Source organism: Hemitrygon akajei, chromosome 5 (assembly GCF_048418815.1).
Source record: "Hemitrygon akajei chromosome 5, sHemAka1.3, whole genome shotgun sequence".
Lineage (NCBI taxonomy): Eukaryota > Metazoa > Chordata > Chondrichthyes > Myliobatiformes > Dasyatidae > Hemitrygon > Hemitrygon akajei.
In genome coordinates this window covers 85,324,381-85,346,622 of record NC_133128.1, presented here as the reverse complement: position 1 = coordinate 85,346,622, position 22,242 = coordinate 85,324,381, and the positions used below count along the sequence as shown (strand labels likewise).

At 38.6% G+C, this 22,242-nt stretch overlaps 2 protein-coding genes across 2 annotated transcripts in view; one reads left to right on the top strand and one right to left on the bottom strand.

Annotated features, from left to right (window-relative positions):
• rb1 (retinoblastoma 1) overlaps window positions 1-22,242 on the top strand; it is a 307,448-nt gene that overhangs the window by 191,206 nt on the left and 94,000 nt on the right. The gene's annotated exons all lie outside the window — the stretch shown is intronic.
• LOC140727947 (lysophosphatidic acid receptor 6-like) lies at window positions 6,790-9,051 on the bottom strand. Its single transcript, XM_073045950.1, has one exon. The coding sequence runs from the start codon at window positions 8,251-8,253 to the stop codon at window positions 7,222-7,224; it is 1,032 nt and encodes a 343-aa protein (XP_072902051.1). The 5' UTR covers window positions 8,254-9,051; the 3' UTR covers window positions 6,790-7,221.

Genomic DNA, 22,242 nt, shown 5'->3' with positions numbered 1-22,242 from the left:
CAGTACTCCAAGTGGGGTCTGACCAGGGTCCTCTCGGCTCTTAAACTTAATCCCACGATTGATGAAGGCCAATGCACCGTATGCCTTCTTAACCACAGAGTCAACGTGTGTAGCAGCTTTGAGCGTCCCATGGACTCGGTCCCCAAGATCTCTCTGATCTTCCACACTGCCAAGAGTCTTACCATTAATACTATATTCTGCCATCATATTTGACCTACCAAAGTGAACCACCTCACACTGATCTGGGTTGAACTCCATCTCCCACATCAGCCCAATTTTGCATCCTATCAATGTCCTGTTGTAACCTCTGACAGCCCTCCACACTATCCACAACACCCCCAACCTTTGTGTCATCAGCAAATTTACTAACCCATCCCTCCACTTCCTCATCCAGGTCATTTATAAAAATCCCAAAGTGTAGGGGTCCCAGAACAGATCCCTGAGGTGCACCGCTGGTCCCCGGCCTCCATTCAGAATATGACTCATCTACCACCATTCTTTGCCTTCTTTGGGCAAGCCAGTTCTGGATCCACAAAGCAATGTCCCCTTGGATCCCATGCCTCCTTACTTTCTCAATAACCCTTGCATTTACTAATTGGATCTTCTGTGGAGGTCAGGTGACAGATGGATTTGTAGGCTTTGTACCTATATGTTATTGATATGGATTTCCAGAGGACATTTGACAAGGTTCTTTATAGATTCTATAAATAAACATAGAATCTTGATAAGTTAAAAGTAACCTTATTGGCTTGGGGACGGAATTGATTCGGGAGTAGGAAATAAATTGTGTACTCAAAGCAGTAGGTATATGACATGAGGTCCAGAGCAAAAGCACATCTAATTTGCTGATTGTTAATAATCCACATTTTAATTGAAGCAGACATATTGAATATATATATATAGAAAGACTAAAATTTGGCAGAAATGGACGTGGTAAGTAGAACACAGATGAGAAGATGATGTAGAGAATTCTGATTAAACCTTATTTACATTAAGGAAATAAATGAAAGCTTAAAAAATCAAATTCTGAATATCCAAAATAAAAAAAATGTGGAAGAATTTGATTTGTCAGACAGCAAGAGAGTGAATATTTCAGATGAAAGCTCCTTGTCAGACACAGAGATTGTTAGTATAGTACAGTGAATAATGTTACTTAATATTACAACAGGATCCAGATGAGCTAGTGAAATGGATGAAAGAATGGCAGATGGCATTTAACCTGGACAAGTGCGAGGTGTTACATTTTGATAAATTAAACCTGGGTAGAACTTGTACAGCAAACGGTAAGGTCCTGGAGAGTGCTATAAAACAGAGAGACCAAGGGTACAGTTACAGTTCCCTGAATGTGACAAGACAGGTAGACAGGGTGGTGAAGAAAAGATTTGGCATGCTTGCCTTCATCAGGCAAAGCATTGAGAACAGGAGTTGTGGTATCATATCAGAACTGTACAAGTTGTTGGTGCTCACCCATCAATAGGAAATATGTCATTGAACTGGAAAGGTTGCAGAAAAGTTTTATGCAGATGTTACCAAAATTGTAGGGCTCAAGTTGGAGCAGGGATTGCAGACCTGGTCCCCCACTTAATGGTAGCGGACCGTGGCATAAAAAGGGTTGGGAACCCGAGTTAGGAGAATATGCTGGGACGTTTTTTTTCCTCACTAGAGCTTTGGTAGTTGAAGTATGATATTTTAGGGGTGTGTAAAATCATGAGGTGTGTAGGTAAGGAGAATATTCATATCTTTTTTCTCCAAGATAGAGGAGTCTAAAGCTATAAGATGAGAGGAGAAAAATCAAAAAACACTCGATGGCAACTTTGTCATGGAAAGGGCTTTTAGAATATAGAATGAACTGCCAGAGGATGTTGTCGAGGCAGATAACATTGTTTAAAAGATATTTAGGCAAGTATGTAGATAGGAATGTTTACAGGAATATGGGCCAGACACAGGCAAATTGGATAGATATCCTAGTCGGTATGCAGAGTTTAGGCTGAAGGACCTGTTCCCATACTGTAACTTTAACTGTGAAAGAGGAAACAAGTTCACTTTAAGTTGCAGACTATGGGGAGAGGGATGGATAGGCTAAAATAAATATCCCTAACAGAATGAGATCAAGATTGTCATGGTGATAAGCTGTTTTCAGTTAATTTCCTGATTAGATGAGGCCAGACACCTTATCACTATGGTAACCATGGCCACACCCTATCAGACAAAACAAAATATTGATCTATTGATTATTCCTGTAGAAACATTATTTTCTCTCCAAAACACCCTTTAACTCAGTAGTGTAAGTGGTCCTGGGTATGAATTTAAATGCAGATCTCTGTCTGAACTGCTCAACTCTCTAAATAAACTTGCCCTTGTGAGGGAGGGTAAGGATACATAATGACGTTTTTGTCATTGTGAGATAGAAATGTGCGGCAATCATTTATCTCTAGCCGGGGATGAAAACGTCAGATGTTTGCATTGTTAGGAATGATTTTAGTGCACTGATTATTGGTGAGGAAACATGTATGATATTGAAGAAGTTTTGAGTTGATTTCAGATGTCTTCTTTTTCCTCTAAATGAATTGGTTAAAAAAATTCAATTGTTGAATTTAGTAGGACTATTTTGTATAAGAATTCAAATGTAAAATCTACTATATATTCCTTATTCTAAATGAAAACTTGAAAGGGCCCTTTGTGTTTGTTCTATTTATTATATGTAATTACCTAATTTGTTCATAATGTTAGCTAAGGCATTTCAAAGAAAATAAGAGTTTGAACTTCGTACTACACTTGTCCAAGTAATGAATGGGTTTTGTTTTTACAGATGTCCATAGTCTATTTCATCCATATGTCTATTTTGTCCATGTGAGGAAATACACAAAAGAAATCACTTGATATGGTAACCATATCTCCACAGTTTTGTAATGAATAGCATCAGAAGCCCATAAGACATAAGAACAATTACTACAGTGGAGAGGGAAGAAACATTCACAGAACAAACCCATGTTATACTTTTAATTTAATGGTGTTATGGGAGCTCATTTGTAGGGCTTGTCCATGAGTTGGATGTTATGGCTTGTAATAAGGATATTAAGCAATTAAGCCATTATAGTTTTCTTTATAATAGCAGTTTTTAAATTTCTTTTAGCTGTGAGATGAAATTGAGAGTAACTTACAGTGCAATAAATATTTCAATCTGCATTGTATCAAGATGGATAATTCTAGAAAAGGGGCCTGCGCATGCTTCAATGGGACCAGGACCAGTATTGCTGTGGGTAGGTTTATTAGTACCCTTGGAGAGGGCTTCTGACTTTGTAGCATGATGAGAAGCTGGGCAAAGATTCAGAGGCAGACAATTAATGGCAAAATTTGAAAGGCAGAGAAAACAAAGGTTTTAAAATATACAAGGAATCTGGCTGTTTTAAACAGTATATACCTTAATGTAAATACTAGTAAGAGTAATAAATTTCAAATGTCGCAACATTACCATCGGAAGGCAGTTAATATTACTGCAAACTATAACATAGCCTTTCCAATGACTGTGGCAAAAGGGGAAAACTAAATCAGGTAATGAAAACTTAATACAGCATGGAAGCATTTTGAAATGCAGGGGTGAAGCTAAAAGGAAAATTGGAAAAGAAAGGAAATCCAAATATATTTAATAATTACATAAAAAAAGACAACCAAGTCCTTTGTTTGGAAGCGGGGATATGGACAAGGTTCTTAACACAATATATTGTCATTTGCTTCACAAAGAGGTGGATGATGTTAATGATGTATTCAAGATGAATATCAAATATTGGATGGGATAACATTAAAAGAGGAAGTGTTTCATCTTAGAAAATGGATTGTCATTAGGTCTGAATGAAATGAATCCTGGACTGTTAAAAAATGTAAAAGGGGAAACTGCAGAGGCTTTTGATTATATTCTGTGTCCTCTGATTGCAGGAGTGGTGCCAGAGGATTGAAGGACTAATTGTAACTTAGCTTAAAAAAGACATGAGCTAAATAAATATGGGTCAGTTACTTTAATTTTGCTAATGGGCATGTCATTGGAATCCCTTTAAGGACACAACAAACCTCCATTTAGAAAGTGCAGATTAATTCAGGACAGTTGTGGATTTATTCTGGGAAAGTTGTGTCTGATTAACTTGATGGAATCATTTTGGAAGATTAGGGGGGTTGATGAGGGAAATATATTTGATATTATCCAAATAGATTTCAGCGAGACTTTTGACAAGGTCCTACGTGATAGGCCAAAGCTTAGCAGATCTGAAGGAGAGTAATAAATTGGATTCAAACTGCCTCAGTGATAGGATTCAGAGGGTAGGGTTTACATGGTTTTTTTTGTATCTAGAAGGTTGTTAAATACAGGGTTCTATTTTTTTTAAAAATATTTAATAAATTATTTGCAATCATGTAGAGGTGGCATGATAAAGTAGTTTTTAGATGAATCAAATAGAATGTATGGTTGACAGTGAAGAGGATAGTTTTAGACTAAAGAACATGTAGTGTTGTTAGTTTGACAGAAATATAGAACTTTATGTAGAAAAACGTTAAGTTTTGTATTTGGGAAGGACCAGTAAGGCAAGTAAAAGTAGAATGAATGAAACGAACACCAAGCAACATGGAAAAACAGGACTATATGTCCACAGATCCTTAAAGATACCGGGACAGATTGATAGTGTAGTTTTGAAAAGTTGACAGATGCCTTCCATTTCTAGCTGAGGCACAGAACATAAAACTAGTGAGAATATGCTAGACTCAAGTTAGGTCACAGATCAATTACAACATGCATTTCTGATTACTCCATTACAGGAAAGGTATAATTGCATCAGAAAGCACATCAGCAAAGATATACATGCTGTTGCTTGGTCTAGAAAGTTGAATCTATTGGGAAGGATTAGATGAGCTAGTATTTTGGGGTAGAAGCAGTTGAGGGGAGACTTAATTGAAAATTTAAAATTGAAGGGCCTGGATTAAATAGGAAGACCTATTTTCTGAGCCAAAGTATTAAAAAAAAGCCATGGACTTAAACTACTTTGTTGAAATACCAGAGGGAAGTAGGTTCTTGAACTTACTGCCTTAAAGAGTTATTGAGGAAGAAATCCGTATCACTAAACAAAGAGTACTTGGATATATCCCCGGAGTACTCCATTGGTTATCGTTTTTAAAGGTAGATGTAAAGGCATTGGAAACAGTTCAGAGAAGGTTTGCAAGACTAGTATTTAGAATGCTGGATTTTCTTATGAGATTTGCTAAACTCTTAACTGCCAGAATTTAGAAGAATGAAATTACTTGACTGAAACATTAAAAAAATGACAAGAGCTCCTCACTAAGTGATTGGGAAAAGGATGTTTCCTCTTTTGGAAGAAGGTACATAAGAACATAAGAAATAGGAGCAGGAGTAGACCATCTGGCCCATCGAGCCTGTTCCGCATTCAATAAGATCATGGCTGATCTTGCCGTGGACTCATTTCCACCTACCTGCCTTTTCCCCATAACCTCTAATTCCCCTACTATGAAAAAAATCTATCCAACCTTGTCTTAAATATATTTACTGAGGTAGCCTCCACTGCTTCATTGGGCAAAGAATTCCACAGATTCACTGCTCTGGGAAAAGCATTTCCTCCTCATCTCCATCCTAAATCTACTCCCCCAAATCTTGAGGCTATGTCCCCTAGTTCTAGTCTCAACTACCAATGGAAACAACTTTCCTGCCTCTATCTTATCTATCCCTTTTATAATTTTATGTTTCTGTAAGATCTCCTATCATTCTTCTGAATTCCAGTGAGTACAGGTCTGGGCGACTCAATCTCTCCTCATAGTCTTACCCCCTCATCTCTGGAATCAACCTGGTGTACCTCCTCCGCACTTTCTCCCAAACCAGTGTTTCTTTCAAGTAAGGAGACCAGAACTGCACACAGTACTCCAGATGCGGCCTCATGGGGACCCTGTACAGTTGCAGCATAATCTCTCTGCTCTTAAATTCAATCTCTCTAGCAATGAAGGGCAACATTCCATTTACCTTCTTGATACCCTGCTCCACCTGCAAACTGACCTTTTGTGATTCATGCACAAACACTCCCAAGTCCCTCTGCACAGCAGCATGCATGCTGCAGTTTTTTAACCATTTAAATAATAATCTGCTTTTATTTTTTTCTTCCAAAGTGGATGACATCGCATTTACCAACATTGTACTCCATCTGCCAAAACCTTGCTCACCCACTTAACCTATCTATATCTCTGCAGACTCCGTATCTTCTGCACATTTTGCTTTTCCACTCAATTTAGTATGATTGGCAAACTTTAGATACATTACACTGGGTCCCCTCTTCCAGATCATTAATGCATATTGAACGGCTGCAGTACACCACTCACCACTGATTGCCAACCAGAGTAACACCCATGTATCCCAACTCAGTTTTCTAAAAGTTGACTAATCCTCAACACCCACAACTCTATGCACCCTTATCTTATGGATAAGTCTTTTATGTGACACCTTATCGAACATCTTCTGGAAAGGTAGAATCAAAAATCACATTTTTAAAAAAATTCACCCATTTTAAACAGATTAAACATCTTTTTTTGACAATCACCGGTCTGAAACTCTTTTACAGTACCAAAGCAGTATATTTGACTTTTTAAGACAAGATGGATTGATGTTTTATATTGCAAGGGGGAGTAAAGGTTACTGCATATAGGTGGCAGGGTTTGGATTATAATCAGCTCAATCTTTATTTTATTAAATAAAGAGTAGATTATTAATTTATTAGAGAGCATTAATTTATTTTCACATAGATAAAATGTTTAAAAATGTGCCTTTAATAACAATTATAGTCCATTCCATTAAAGAAGAAATCTTTAAAAAGAATCCCCCCACTAAAAGCAAATTTTACATAAAATCGCTTGTGGCAATGGTTCCTTTGTACCTCTGGTATTTACTGTCTTTCCCTTGATCTTTATTGAGTTAAATGGCAAAATTAGTACTATATAATGTGGATAATTATATCACAAACTGAAATAATCGTCTTTTACACTCTGCCGGTTTCCCCGAGAGTGCTACATTACCTTTCGTTTTCCATCCTACATACAGATCGAAAACTGTGTTAGCGAACCATTAGCCACACCCCACTGATGGTGGTGATAATTAGTGCTGTAGTTTAAATTCTGGTAAAAAAAAATATTTCGGCTCGCTTAAAGCGTGATAATAGGATATCCGTATGTAATTAATAACTAGACAGTTGAATCTAAACTGAACGTTTTAGATTTTGATGTCCGCAGAGTATTTGTGAGGAAGCCCACAGTGGGCAAGGTCTCAAAGTCCGATTCAAACCTTAGCGACTTCGACTTCCTCTTGATTGAGTTCTGAAACGTTTCTGAAGTGAAGTAATAAACAATAGGGTCAAAGCAGCAGTTAGACACAGCAAAGCATAATGTGATGGGATACATTGTTTTGACTGTAGTTACCACTGAGCAATTTCTCACCGCTTCAGTCCTCACCAGTGAATACATTACTAGGGTTATATTGTATGGCACAAAGCAACAGATAAAAATGAGGAAATGAACAACAATCATCCGGAGCACTTTCTTCTTGTTAAATTTACTGCGGGAAAGAGTAACGGGCTGGCTTAAAGTTCTCAATACCATTGAAAAGCAGAACAGGTTTAACAGCAACGGGATTACAAAACCGACTATCTCGATGAATATTACAATCTTTGACAAGAAGTTCTTCCAGGTCTGGTTGGAAAAATTTTCAAAGCAGTTCTTCGTCTGATTGGCCTTTTCGCTGGTAGTTCGCAAGAAAGTCGCCGGAACACTTCCTCCCAGCACGGTCAACCACACAACAATGCATGCAATAATCGCATTTCTCCTTGTCCTCAGCATTCTCGATTTAAAAGGGTAAACGATAGCTAGAAATCGATCTGCGCTGATGCAAGTCAGGAAGAGGATGCTGCCGTACATGTTTGTGAGAAACAGCGTCCCTGAAACCTTGCACAACAAATCCCCAAAGGGCCAGTCCCTGGTCGCATAGTAGAAAATCCGAAACGGCAGTGTGAAGACAAACAGCAGGTCTGACACGGCGAGATTTGTCATGTATGTTATGGTTTCGTTTCTTAATTTTAAGGAACACCTCAAAACATACAAGGCGACGCAGTTTGATACGAGGCCGACGACGAATACCATTATGAATACGCTGCTGTACAATGTGTACTTAAAGGAATCATCGGGCTCACAATGGGTGCTGCTGCTGTTGGCGGCTGCCATAGTGCGAAAACTTCGCTCCCTTTCCGATCACTTTAGAGTTTTTGTCCAGAGAGAATTCTACAGTCGAGTTACGTCGGCGAACACATCCGTACTGCGAAATTGTGTTTATTTTCCTGGAACTTAAAGACGAGCAATGCAGGGAGTGTGCTTTCGGTTATCTATTCAGCATCGGCTTCATTTGAATCCCGGGAATGCTGGTTACTAGTTTCTGCTAAACGGTCCGGCTTGAAAACTTCAGGAAAATTTGAGCGCCTTTTTGCGATCCCGGATTATACAGTTACACAAAAGAAATTCTGTTCAAAACAGTGGGACTACTTTTCAGGTAGAACAAAGATAAATCTTGGTCTTCCAAGTTGCTCTTGTAGGTTTAATGACATCGTGGCTCGTCAGCTCTCTTAGAATATCAAGCCGGAAACTAAAGGACTTGGTCTCCCAGTCTTGTGCAACAAAGGTTGTGAACACGAAGCAAGCTTACCTTGCTGTTGCTGTAAAAACAGGCTTTTCAACTCCCTGCAGTACTCGCACGGAGTAACATGTCACAGCTTTGTGAAAATCGTTCCTCGCTGGCTTTCCTCCCAAATGCAAATTTCATTGGCTACACAAAACGTATTAAGCATGCAAATAGGATGTAGACGAAGATGGTCGGAATTGGACAAAGAAAAGGCTGAACCCGTTTTATTTGCTAAGCATACCAAATACCTCACAGGCTCGTAAAGATTTAACAGTTCTGGATTTCTGATCTGTTAACCACTTCAATGCTGAGAAAAGATATTTACAGAAAACTGTGAGCCTTGATAAGATAAAGTCGGCTAGCAGCCTTTTGATGAACTTTGAGATTGAAACCTGAGAGAACGACCTTTTACCTCTAAACCTTGAAGTATTTGAGGCTTACTCTTGAAGGACTTGCGTAGCTATTGCTAAACCGGCATACATTTTTACTCGCCTTGTCATACATTCACAGATAATTAATTTGCATTTTGATAATCCTTTGGACTTTAAACCTACATAACGTATAAATGTACATTCGAAGTCCATGTTTATTTTTACCGCCATATTTATTACTTGCTTAAAAACTATTCTTAGGCAAACACGCCACTCCTTTAGGAGTCCATGCTGACTCTTCCCAATATGTCTTTTCCTCCAGGCACTAGGACCATGCTGGGTTAATACTGGTAATTAGCATTGGAAATCTTAAACCTTCTTACTTCAGTACCTATGAAGGCAGAGTTTAAAACAACATTGAATTTATTAAGCAGAAGAATTAAAGGTTGTTAAAGCAAGGCCTCTGGCATGTTACAGTGTAAATAAGCCATGATCAAATTGAATATTGAATAACTTTTTCAGGGCTTTGGGAGTTCATTAGTCTTATGCCTTTTAATTTGAATCAACAGAGGAATAGATTGCTTTGTTGACATTCTTTAAATTATTACTTCAAATTTTATTTAAAACTAATTCACTGTGAAATTAGTGGCATGCGTACAACTTTCTATAAAGGGAAAAATGAATAAATTCTTAAACATAAAGTTTGTGTACCTCCCTCTGCAACTATTTCCTTGACTTCCTTATTGGGAGACCACAGTCAGTACAGATCAATAATAAAATCTCCTTTTCACTGAAAATAAACGTGGGTGCACCCAAAGGATGTGTGTGAAATTCACTGAACTATTAGCAGGTAGCTAGAGAAAAAATACTTTAGTTTCTTGGGGGAATCTGATAGAAGGCAGCCAGAGTGAAGATATTTTTATTGTTTTGGGAATCCTATTGAAAAGAATAAATATAAATATTAGAGCTAAGCCTACCTGGAGCAAAGTTTGTAAATGCTCCTAACCACACGCAGTGATGGATATTTGGAACTCTGCTCTGACCAGCTGTTGTTACGAGGTCAGTTAATTTTAATTCTGAGATATATAGAATTATGTTAACCAATGATATTAATGGATATGAAGTTAGGGTAGCTATATGGAAATGGCTAATATATTATCATTGCCCTCAAAGATTGCAGAACACATTTGAGAAATTAAATCGCCTATTTCTGCACTTTAAATTTGGATGATAAGAACAAGGAACTAAAACAAAATGTTACATGAAAATAATAAAAAGACAAAACTAAAGGCTTTGTATCTGAATGCATGTATCATTAAAACTTGGTGTTAACAGAAAAAATACAAAGATAATGAACTTGCTGCTGAATGATGTAGATTGGTCCCCAAGTATATAAGGGTACATGACACCTTAAAAGGACGTAAAGCCAGGAAAAGTTGAAGAAATTCATGATCTTGAAGTAATAGAGAGGGATGACTTATGTTCAGGAAACCAGGAGGTAGAAACATTTTTGGTGGAAATTAAGAAATAATGAAGGGAAGAAATAGAAAGATGTATAGACCCACATGAAGCAATCACACAGTAAAACAGACTATAAAATAATGGAAGTTTGTTGGAAAGAAATGGCACAAATCATGGGGAATTACAATCTATGTGTACTAAAAAAATTATTTGGAAAAAGGTGGGCTAGATGAGGAGCACATAGTGTATTCAAGACAGTTACTTAGAGCAGCCTGCCTGGAGCCAACTGGAGAGCAGGCTGTACTTGAGTTTGTATTGAATAATGACATAGGATTAATTATCTCATTCTGAAGAGACCTCTGGATAGCAGTACTACTTTACATTCATTTTGTGAGGGAGAAAAATGGCTCTAAAACTTGTATTTTTAACTTAAATAAGAGTAGCCACAAGGACATGAAAGGAGTGCTGGAAAATGAACTTACATTTGAGGTTATGGAATCATCAATTGAACTGCAGTGGCCGGCATTTAAAGCAGTCTTTCAGAATGTGTACATTCCATTGAGAAAGAAAATACCAGGGGAAAGACCTATCATCTGTGGTTAAGTTAGAAAAGAGGTGAAAATAGTATCAAACTTAAAGTGTATAATTATGCAACTGTGGGTGGTGTGTTAGAAGAGTGGACAGAACGGGGAAAAGCAAAGGCTTTTTGAAAAGATCAATAAGGAAAAATTGGGCTATGGCATAAGGTTTGCCAGCAGTACAAAAAGAGATTTTTATTTCAGTTGTTTGTTTTGAGCAGAGGTTCCTAACATTTTTTTTTGTCATGGACCAGTACCATTAAACAAGGGGTCCATTGACCCCAGGTGGGGAACCCCTAGTATAGAGGATATCATGACATATTACAGCACAGAAAATGGCTCTTCAGCCCAATCTAGTCAATACCATCCTGATGTTCAGCTTGTCCAACATACCTGCATCCAGACAATAATGCTCCAAAGCATTCCCATCCATGTACTTATCCAAATTTTTCTTAAAAGTTGCAATTGACACACTTCCACTGGCAGTTCATTCCACACCCTCAGATGCATTCTCTCAGATCCCCTTAAATATTTCACTTTTAATGCCAAACCTAAGATCTCTGGTTCTAGTCTCGTCCAGCCTGAGGGGAAAAGCCCGCATGTATTTATCCTATCTATAACCCTCATAATTTTCCATATAAAATCTCCTCTCATTCTCCTGTGCTTCAGGGAATAAGGACCTAATATAGTTAACCTTTCCTTTAACTCAGTTCCTTGCAAATTGACTCTGGATTCTTTCAAGCTTAATGAAATCTTTTCTGTGAGTGAGTGACCAGAAATCCACACAATACTCTAAACTCAGCCTCACCAACATCTGTGCAATTTCAACATAACATCCCATCTTCTACATTCAATGCCCTAATTTATTAAGGCCAATGTGCTAAGAGCTCCCTTTACAACACTATATACCTGTGATGCCACCTTCAAGAAATTATGGATCCGTATTCCCAGGTCTCTTTTGTTCTGTGCCCTCCTCACAACCTTACCATTCACTGTGTAATTCTTGTACTGGTTTGTCCACCCAAAGTGCAACACGTCATAATTGTCTGTATTAAATTTAATCTGCCATTTTGCAGCCCATTTTTCCTACTGATCCAGATCCCACTGCAAGCTTTAATAGCCTTCTTCATCATCCACTGTGCCCCACTCTTGGTGTCATCTGCAAATTTGCTGATCTAAATTATTAATATAAATGATAAATAACAACAGACCCATCGGCACTCCACAAATCATAGGCCTCCAGTTAGAGAGGCAACGATCTAGCACCACTCTCTGGCATCTCCCACTGACCCAATGTTGGATCCAACTGACTAATTCATCTTGAATGCCAAGCGACTTAAACTTGCTAAAGTAGATGTAGACAATGTCCACTGCTTTTTTTTCATCAACCTTTTTGGTAGCTTTCTTGAAAAATTCTTATAAGATTAGTTACACACAGCCTACCTTGCACAAAGCTATGTTACTATCTCTAATCAGGCACTGTCTATCCAAATACTTAGATATCCTGTACTATAGTGTACAGTAATTTACTCGTGACTGGTGTCAAGCTCACCAGCTGGTAATTTTCCATTTTATCCTTAGAGCCTTTATTGAACAATACTTACTAACCTTTAGGCCTTCACACCTCAACCGTGGCTTAGGGCCCTTTCAGAATTAGCCTCCCACGGAGTCTGAGGGGACACATTGTGAGGCCCTGGAGAATGCTCCATCCTAATGTCCCTCAAGACAGCAAGCACTTCCTCTTCTGTACTTGCCTCAGTACTATTGCCTCAAGGTCTGTCTCTTGAGTAAATACAATGCAGAAGATGCATTTGAGATCTCTTTCATCACTTTCTTCAGCTTTGTTGGCTATGCTAATCTTCAGGAGGACTAATTTTGTCACTTGCTATCCTTTTGCTCTTCAGATAGATATAGAAACCCTTGAGATTCTCTTTTACTTCATTGCCAGAGCAACCTGAAGTCATCTTTTAGCCCTCCTGATTTCTATCTTAAGTGTTCTTTTGTATTTCTTAAACTCATTTATTTTGCTCATTTTGAACTTTATACCTGATATGTGCCTCCTTTTTCTTTATAGGGCTTCAATAACCCAAGTTAACAAAAACTGTTAGCCTTGCCTTTTAGTCTAACAGGAACATTCAGATTTTGTATTCTCAATATCTCACTTTTGAAAGCATCCTACTTACCAAGCATCTCTTTGCTGTAAAACAGCCCACCGTAGTGCATACTTGCCAGATCCGTTCTGATGTCATCCACTTGCCGTTACTCCACTTTAGAATCTCAACCCGAGAACCCATCCAATCTTAAAACTAATGGAATTATGATCACAAGATCAGAAGTGTTCTCCTACATACATTTCTGCCACCTGCTCTTTCTCATTTCCTAAGAGGAGATCCAGTAGTTGGAACCTCTACATACTGATTTTCTGAAATTTAAAATCACCTAACATCACGGAAATAGCTGTAATTTGGGAAACTGGAATAGAAGTAGCAATTTGAGAATAGCACTTATAACAAACTGTTGAAGTTGTAAGGGACTTCGTTGTAGGGTCTTTAAAAAGTGTCCAGAGAGATAGTTGATGTGTTGGGTTTAATTTTTCAAAATGCTTGATATTTACTTGTTTCCATATATCGGGAAATAGCATTTATTCATAGCATGAAGAAAATAGCAAGAAAGAAACATAGAACATCTCACTCACGATCTGTCATACAGATAATGTTTGGAGGTATTTTTAATGACATTTTAGCTGTGCACTTAGTAAATAACAGGATGACTGGGCAGAGGCAGCATGTTACTATAAAAGGGAAGTCATGTTTGAAGAAGTAACATAGATTAAGGGAAACTGGTGGATACACTAAAGTTTGAAGATATAATTTGATAAGGTGTTATATAAAAGGTTATTGCAGAAAATATAAGTACATGGTATAAGAGCAAGTGTATTGTCATAGAAAGAAGATTGTACAGCTAACAGGAAGTATGGAGTAAATGTAAATAAGTAATAAGCAGATTAAGTAAGTGAGCAAAGATCTGACATGTGGGAAATGTAAAATTGTTCATTCAACAGGAAAATAAGTTTTAAAAAGTTGAAGTTGTAATTTGCACAATTACAGGTGCAGTGAAAAACTTAGTTGTACCTGCATCACAAGCCTATAGCATCATATAAGAAGTATTCACAAGAACATGTTAAACATTAATTATATACAGTTCTTACAAGAAAGAGCACAATTAGAATGAAAGAAAACAAAGTCAACCTTACTACAAAGTGATCATTGTGGTCATAGTGTTGCCAAATTGTAGTGATTAGGATTGTGACCATTGGTGAACGAACCATGTGGTTGAAAAGAAGTACAGTCGGCCCTCCTTATCCACAAGGGATTGGTTCCAGGACCCCTGGCAGATACCAAAATTCGCGGATGCTCAAGTCCCTTATTCAACCTGTCTCAATGAGGTGGATCTTAGGACTCAGTGGAACCCCAGACCTTAATTAACTTGTCTGAGTGTGGTGGACATTAGAACCCGGCGCCAGAGCTCTGAATGCACAGTGTTTCTGTTCACGAAAGTATTCACAATCACGATTGAAAATAAAGTGGAAATAATAAAGCGATCGGAAAGAGGTGAAACGCCATCGGTCATTGGAAAAGCATTAGGCTACGTCGGTCAACGATTGGAACAATTTTAAAGGATAAAGTGAGAAAGTCCCTGCCCCGATGAAAGCTACAATTATTACTAAGCAACGCAGTGGTTTAATTATTGAGTTTTGGGGTTTTGAGTTTTTGATCCTCCACATCAACCCGCCACGGATGGAGAGCGCACTCGAAAGCGGTCTGTCACTGGCTTGCACTTGGGAACGGTTCCCAAGCCCGGCGCTGAAACATACGTTCTTTAAGTGTTTTATATGCATAGAAAGGTAAAATATATACTATATACTAAGACAAATGTTTGACTAACTGGCGCTAAATAATACCGGATGTACCTGTTCCAAATTACTTAGTAAGAGAACTTCCGATTTTTTCGATCCTGATCCACGATAACCCACGCACATCCTCCCGTATACTTTAAATCATCTCTAGATTACTTATAATACCTAATACAATGTAAATGCTATGTAAAATAGTTATTATACTGCATTGTTTAGGGAATAATGACAAGAAAAAAACAAGTCTGTACATGCTCAAACAACGAGTGCTGGAAGAGCACTTCCGGGTTTTTGCGATTCGCGGTTGGTTGAATTCGGGGGTAAGGAGGGCCGACTGTAGATGTCATTGAACTTGATGGAGAGGACTTGAGGCTTCAGCATGCTTGAAAGCTGCAACCTTGTGTAGTTACTGTCAGTGGTAAGGAGAAACGTGCCGGTGATGTTTGGGCTAATTATCTAAATGATGAGGATGCAGAGCTCTAGGTTTAGGAAGATCTTGGTATCCTAGTCCATTATTAAAAAACACTAAATTGCAAATATTGCAAATAATTGAAAAAAAATGGAATATTACTGTTTATTCTTAAGAGAATTAAATGCAGACCTCATTTATATAAAATATTGGTGAATTTATATTGTATGTATAGGGGAGATAGAAGAAAATGAAAAACTTTTCTAAATGGAGAAAAAAATTCAAAAATCTGAGGTTCAAATGGACTTGGGAGTGCTTGTGTAGAATTCCCTAAAGGTTAATTTACAAGTTGAGTTGGTAGTGAGGAAGGCAAATGCAATGTTAGCATTCATTTCAGGAGGACCACAATGCAAAAGCAAGGATGTAATGTTGAGACTTTATAACACATTGGTGAAGCTTCACTTGGAATATTCTGAGCAGTTTAGGGTCCTTTATCTTAGCAATGATGTGCTGACACTGGAAAGGGTTTAAAGGAGGTTCACAAAAATGATTCCAGGATTGAACGGCTTGTCATATGAAGAGCATTTGTTGGCTCTAGGCCTGTATTTGCTAGAGTTCAGAAGAGTGAGGGGTGACCTCACTGAAACCTACCAAATGGTGAAAAGTCTTGATAGAGTGGATGTTGAGAGGATGTTTCCTGTGGTGAGAGAGTCTAGGACCAGAGGACACAGACTTAGAATAGAGGGGCGTCCTTTTAGAATAGAGATAAAGATGAATTCCTTTCACCAGAGAATGGTGAATCTATGAAATTTGTTGCCACAGGCAGCGGTGGGGGCCAAGTCTTTACGAATATTTAAGACAGAGATCGATAGATTCTTGATTGGGGAAGACATGAAGAGATATGAGGGAAAGGCAGGAGATTGTTGAGAGGATAAATGGATCAGTCATGCTGAAATTGCGGAGCAGACTCAATGGACCAAGTAGCCTAATTCTGCTCCTATGTCTTATTTGTTAATGGTCTTATAAGAAATTCTAGGGTAATGTGGTACACTGAGCAAGATAGCAAATACTGAATTTGTCACAATTAAGATTGATAATTAATAAAATGTCTCATGGTGCTTCTTCAGAACAAGAATAGACAAAGTTTGACATTTGTTCTTTTTAGAGAGATATTAGCGCATGTGACTAAATGGCTTGTCAGAATTAGGTCAAAGGAATAACTTAATTTAGAATCTCAAAGCTTTGGGTCCTGAAGTCGAGTTAAATTCATGGAAAAAGGAAGTCAGCAATGGGCTAGAAAGTATAATTGGAAGAAATTTGTTTTTGAGTAGTTCTCCTAGAAAGGTAAGCATTTATTAGGTACTTCCACAATAAGATTTTGTAGAGCTGGTGGATGTTTATGGTTAGGGCTGTGGTTGTCGAGATTGGAATAATTTTAATGCAAGGATAAATTTTTTTAAATTGACATATTTTAGAAATGGAACTCAGTGTGGTATTGATAGTTGAGTGGTTGTTGTGAGTTTTAGCTGAGCTCAGATTTACAGAGCTCAGTGGGAACACTGGAGTAGTTGCGTTAGAGTTGATAAAGTCACCATAATGTTTAAAATTACCTTTCACAGTGATGTTTTTGAGTTCAAAATATGTTCAGTGATATTCTTTTGCAGGCCACACTGTTCTTTCAGGTGTCTGGGCAAGTTCTGCTTAACTCTATAAGGTGTCACTGTGGGGAGAAAAAGCTCTGTTTTTGTTTAGTGTGCTGAAAGGGGTAACTTCACATTTTCTCACATTGCATTGTAACTGGGATGGCCTTTCCCACACACTGTATTTAGCTCATCTGTGTAATATATTCACATGTTGATCAATATTCTGACGTGAATAGGAAGGGGGATGTGACAAGGCATGTAGTACAGAGATTAGAGTGAAAACCTGCCACCAAAGCAGTATATAAGTCCAAATTATGACTAACTGGAATAAAATACTACTATTAGTAATGGCAATCTATTGAATTGTTGCAGAAACCAAACTAATTTGTTAATTTTCTTTGCGAGCATCAAATCATGTCTGATTTGTATTTATTACCTGATGTAGAGAATGCAATTGTCTTTCCACTGTCATCTTAGCGATGTGTCAATTAATTACTGAGAAATGTATACAAATAAAGCAATGATGATTTCCACTTTAACCGCCAGTAAATATACAAAATAAATTGAAATTGATGATAATGTGCAAAGTGGCAGATGGGAGTAGGGCAAGGAGAACCTGTACACTCAAGACAGATTGCACCTGGACTGGAGTGCAACCGGTATCCTCTCTGGGAGGGTTTAAACTAGAGTGGCAGGAAGATAGAACCATAATAGCAGGGCAACAGGTGGTAGAGGTGATAGTAGAAAAGATGGTACGACAAGTAAGACCGAAAGTAAGGACAGCAAGGGACAGGCTAATAAATCTGGTGGGACTGCTGGGTTGAAATGTGTTTATTTCAATGCTATGAGTATTATGGTAAGGGGACTGAACTTAGAGACTGGCTCTGTACATTGAATTACAATGCCATTGCCATTATAGAGGGGGACAGGACTGGAAGCTCAGTCTTTCTGGATTTTGCTGCTTTAGGTTTGATAGAGAAGTGGCGAAAAGAATGAGAGGGGTTGCAGTACTGAAAAGGAGGAATACCACAATAGTCCATGGAGAGGACCAACTTGAAGGCTCATCCGCAGAGACAATATGGCTGGAGCTCAGAATTTAGAAAGGTGCAATTACACTGATGGGATTATAGTATAGTACCCTTAATAGCAAACGAAGGGTGGCGGAGCAGGTTTGTAGACTGGTTATAGAAAGGTGCAGAAACAACAGAGTTGTCATAGTGGGAGACTTTAACTACCCCAGATGTGACTGGAATTTCCTTAATACAGGAGTCTTAGATAAGTGGGATTTCTTCGGAGCATCCAAAAGGTTTTCTTGAATCGCTATGTAGAGAATCCAACTAGAGGAGAGAACATACTGGACTTAACTTTGGGAAATGAGCCAGACCAAATCACAGACCTGATAGTGGGTGAGCAGTTTTGGAATACTGACCAGAAATCATTATATTTTAACACAGTTATGAGTAAGGATATAAATGGATCTTGTGGGAAGGTACTAAATTGTCAGAGAGCAAATTAAAAAATGAAACAGGAGTTAATAGGTGTTGGTTGGGAACAGCTGCTGACAGACGCCTCAGATGAGGGAATTGTTTAAATACCAGCTTATCAGAGTTCAGGATTGGTATTTTCCCGGAAGGAGTAAAGACAAGGATAATAAGCAAAGCAAACTTTAAATGACCTGTGAGGCCCTAAATTTAGTCAGGAAGGAAAAGGAAGCATATGTAAGGTTTAGAAAGCTAAAAATCAGACATGGTCGGTGTGTAATATAAAGATAGCTCAATCTGGCGATTAAGAAGGCCATGAAATGACCTTAGTTAGCAGATTCAAGGAGAATCCCAAGACATTTTATACTTGCATTAGGAAAAAGAGGATAACAAAGGAGAGGGTAGGCCCATTCAAGGGTATAGAAGGGTGTTTATGTTTGGAGTCGGATCAAGTGGCTGAGATACTAAAAGAGTACTTTGTATTGGTATTTAATGAAGAGAAGGATTTGAAGGATAGTGAAAACAATGGGACTTGCTAATGTGCTGCAATATTTTGAGGTTAAGGAGGAAGTAGTTCTGTGCCTTCTGAAGTGCATTAAAATGGATTAGTCTCCAAAGCCTGATGGCATATATCCCAGCATGTTGAAAGAAGCAAATGAGGAGATTGCTGGGATTTACGACAAGGATCTTTCTATCTTCACTAGCAGCAAGTGAGGTCCCAGAGAACTAGAGAGTGACAAATGTTGTACCTTTGTCCAAGAAAGGAAATAGTGATAATGCAGGTAATTTTAGGTCAGTGAGCCTCATGTCAATGGCCGGGAAGCTTTTGGAGATGATACTGAGAGATAGGATTTCTGCACATTTGGAAAGTTATGGCTTTATGGGGGCAGGTCATGCATTATCAATTTGATTGAGTTTTTTGAGATAGTGTCTATCATAAATTTGTGCCTGAAGTATTTATTTGTCATGATCTAATAAGATTGAAGTCACTGGAGATTAGGAAGGGATCTCTGACTGGAATTATGCTAAGTGTGTAGTTTATTATTAAAGACCAAACAGTTCAAACCCAGAAGATCACTGCATGAATTCCTGTAGAGTAATGTCTGAGCTTGTACCATCTCAATGTTTTTTTAACTAGATCACCTCCTTTATTAGATTAGATGTAAAGATATTCTTGGAAGGTAACATGATCTTACCTGTGCAGTTTCATCAGATATGAAGCAATCAATCCCACATAAAATGAATTAAAATGACACTTGGCCAACATTCAGACTTACATTATTAAGTGGCAAGAATTTTTTGTTTCATGTATTAACTCTCTGTCAGCATGCTTTTGAAATTTTCACTGTCAATATCTTTGGGTGATCGCTAAATAGAAACATAACACGAGCAATCAGATTTACAGATCTGTGGTAACAAGAACAGTTCAGAGAGTCTGTATACTGAAGCAATTGATTTCCAAAAGCTTTTGCATCATCAACAAGGCATTGATCAGGAATTTGTTGAAGTAATCCTAATCTGTCAGAATAAGCAAAACTTTAATGTTCACAAGAAATAAGTTATCATTCATGACAATATAGCCTTCTCTTTGCATCTCCATCCACCAACTTCAATATTTGCTTCCTCAATTATTGTCTTCCAGTGGTTTTCAAGGAATTAAAGGCTGATGCAAAATCATAATAGTGGCTCATGGAATCAATATATAGAGAGGACTTACCAGAAAGAGGGCAGCACTGGCCCTCTTCCTGGGAAGCAACTTTGATGCTTTAAATCCAGTGACAATTATTCTGTTTGTTTTTAAATAGTTATGGAAAAGGAAATGTCCAATTCACAGGTTAGAATCATGGACTAGGGCAGCCAATTTTTTGTAGCTAATAGATGGGAACTGGAGGCAATTAATTAGAAACATAGAAAAACTACTGCACAATACAGGCCCTTCGACCCACAATGCTGTGCTGAACATGTCCTTAATTTAGAAATTACCTAGGGTTACCCATAGCTCACTATTTTTCAAAGCTCCATGTACCTATCCAGGAGTCTCTGAAAAGACCTGATTATATCTGCCTCCACCACTGTCACCGGCAGCCCATTCCATACACTTACCACTCTCTGCAGAAAAAAACTTAACCCTGACATCTCCTCTGTACCTACTTACAAGCATCTTAAAACTGTGCCCTCTCATGATAGTTATTTCAGCCCTGAGAAAAAGCCTCTGACTATCCACACGATCAATGTTCCTCATCATCTTATAAACCTCTATCGGGTCACCTCTCATCCTCTGTTGCTCCAAGGAGAAAAGGCCAAGTTCACTCAACCTATTCTCATAAGGCATGCTCCCTAATCCAGGCAACATCTTTGTAAATTTCCTCTGCACACAGTATTGGGGGTATGGTATTGATGTGGATAGAGAATTGGTTGGCAGACAGGAAGCAAAGAGTGGGAGTAAACGGGACCTTTTCAGAATGGCAGGCAGTGACTAGTGGGGTACTGCAAGGCTCAGTGCTGGGACCCCAGTTGTTTACAATATATATTAATGATTTAGACGAGGGAATTAAATGCAGCATCTCTAAGTTTGCAGATGACATGAAGCTGGGCGGCGGTGTTAGCTGTGAGGAGAATGCTAAGAGGATGCAGAGTGACTTGGATAGGTTAGGTGAGTGGGCAAATTCATGGCAGATGCAATTTAATGTGGATAAATGTGAGGTTATCCACTTTGGTTGCAAGAACAGGAAAACAGATTATTATCTGAACGGTGGCCGATTAGGAAAAGGGGAGATGCAACGAGACCTGGGTGTCATTGTACACCGGTCATTGAAGGTGGGCATGCAGGCACAGCAGGCGGTAAAAAAGGCAAATGGTATGTTGGCATTCATAGCAAAAGGATTTGAGTACAGGAGCAGGGAGGTTCTACTGCAGTTGTACAAGGCCTTGGTGAGACCGCCCCTAGAATATTGTGTGCAGTTTTGGTCCCCTAATCTGAGGAAAGACATTCTTGCCATAGAGGGAGTACAGAGAAGGTTCACCAGATTGATTCCTGGGATGGCAGGACTTTCATATGAAGAAAGACTGGATCAACTAGGCTTATACTCACTGGAATTTAGAAGATTGAGGGGGGATCTTATTGAAACTTATAAAATTCTAAAGGGATTGGACAGGCTAGATGCAGGAAGATTGTTTCCGATGTTGGGGAAGTCCAGAACGAGGGGTCACAGTTTAAGGATAAAGGGGAAGCCTTTTAGGACCGAGATGAGGAAAAACTTCTTCACACAGAGAGTGGTGAATCTGTGGAATTCTTTGCCACAGGAAACCGTTGAGGCCGGTTCATTGGCTATATTTAAGAGGAAGTTAGATATGGCCCTTGTGGCTAAAGGGATCAGGGGGTATGGAGAGAAAGCAGGTACAGGGTTCTGAGTTGGATGATCAGCCATGATCATACTGAATGGCGGTGCAGGCTCGAAGGGCTGAATGGCCTACTCCTGCACCTATTTTCTATGTTTCTACCCTTTCTATAGTTTCCACATCCGTCTTGTATTGAGGTGACCAGAACTGAGCTCAGTACTCCAAGTGGGGTCTGACCAGTGTCCTATATAGCTGTAACATTACCTTTTGGCTTTTAAACTCAATCCCATGGTTGATGAAGGCCAATGCACCGTATGCCTTCTTAACCACACAGTCAACCTGC

Coding starts and splice junctions, on each gene's coding strand:
- LOC140727947 (XM_073045950.1), bottom strand. CDS start 8,253: ATGGCAGCCGCCAACAGCAGCAGCACCCATTGTGAGCCCGATGATTCC.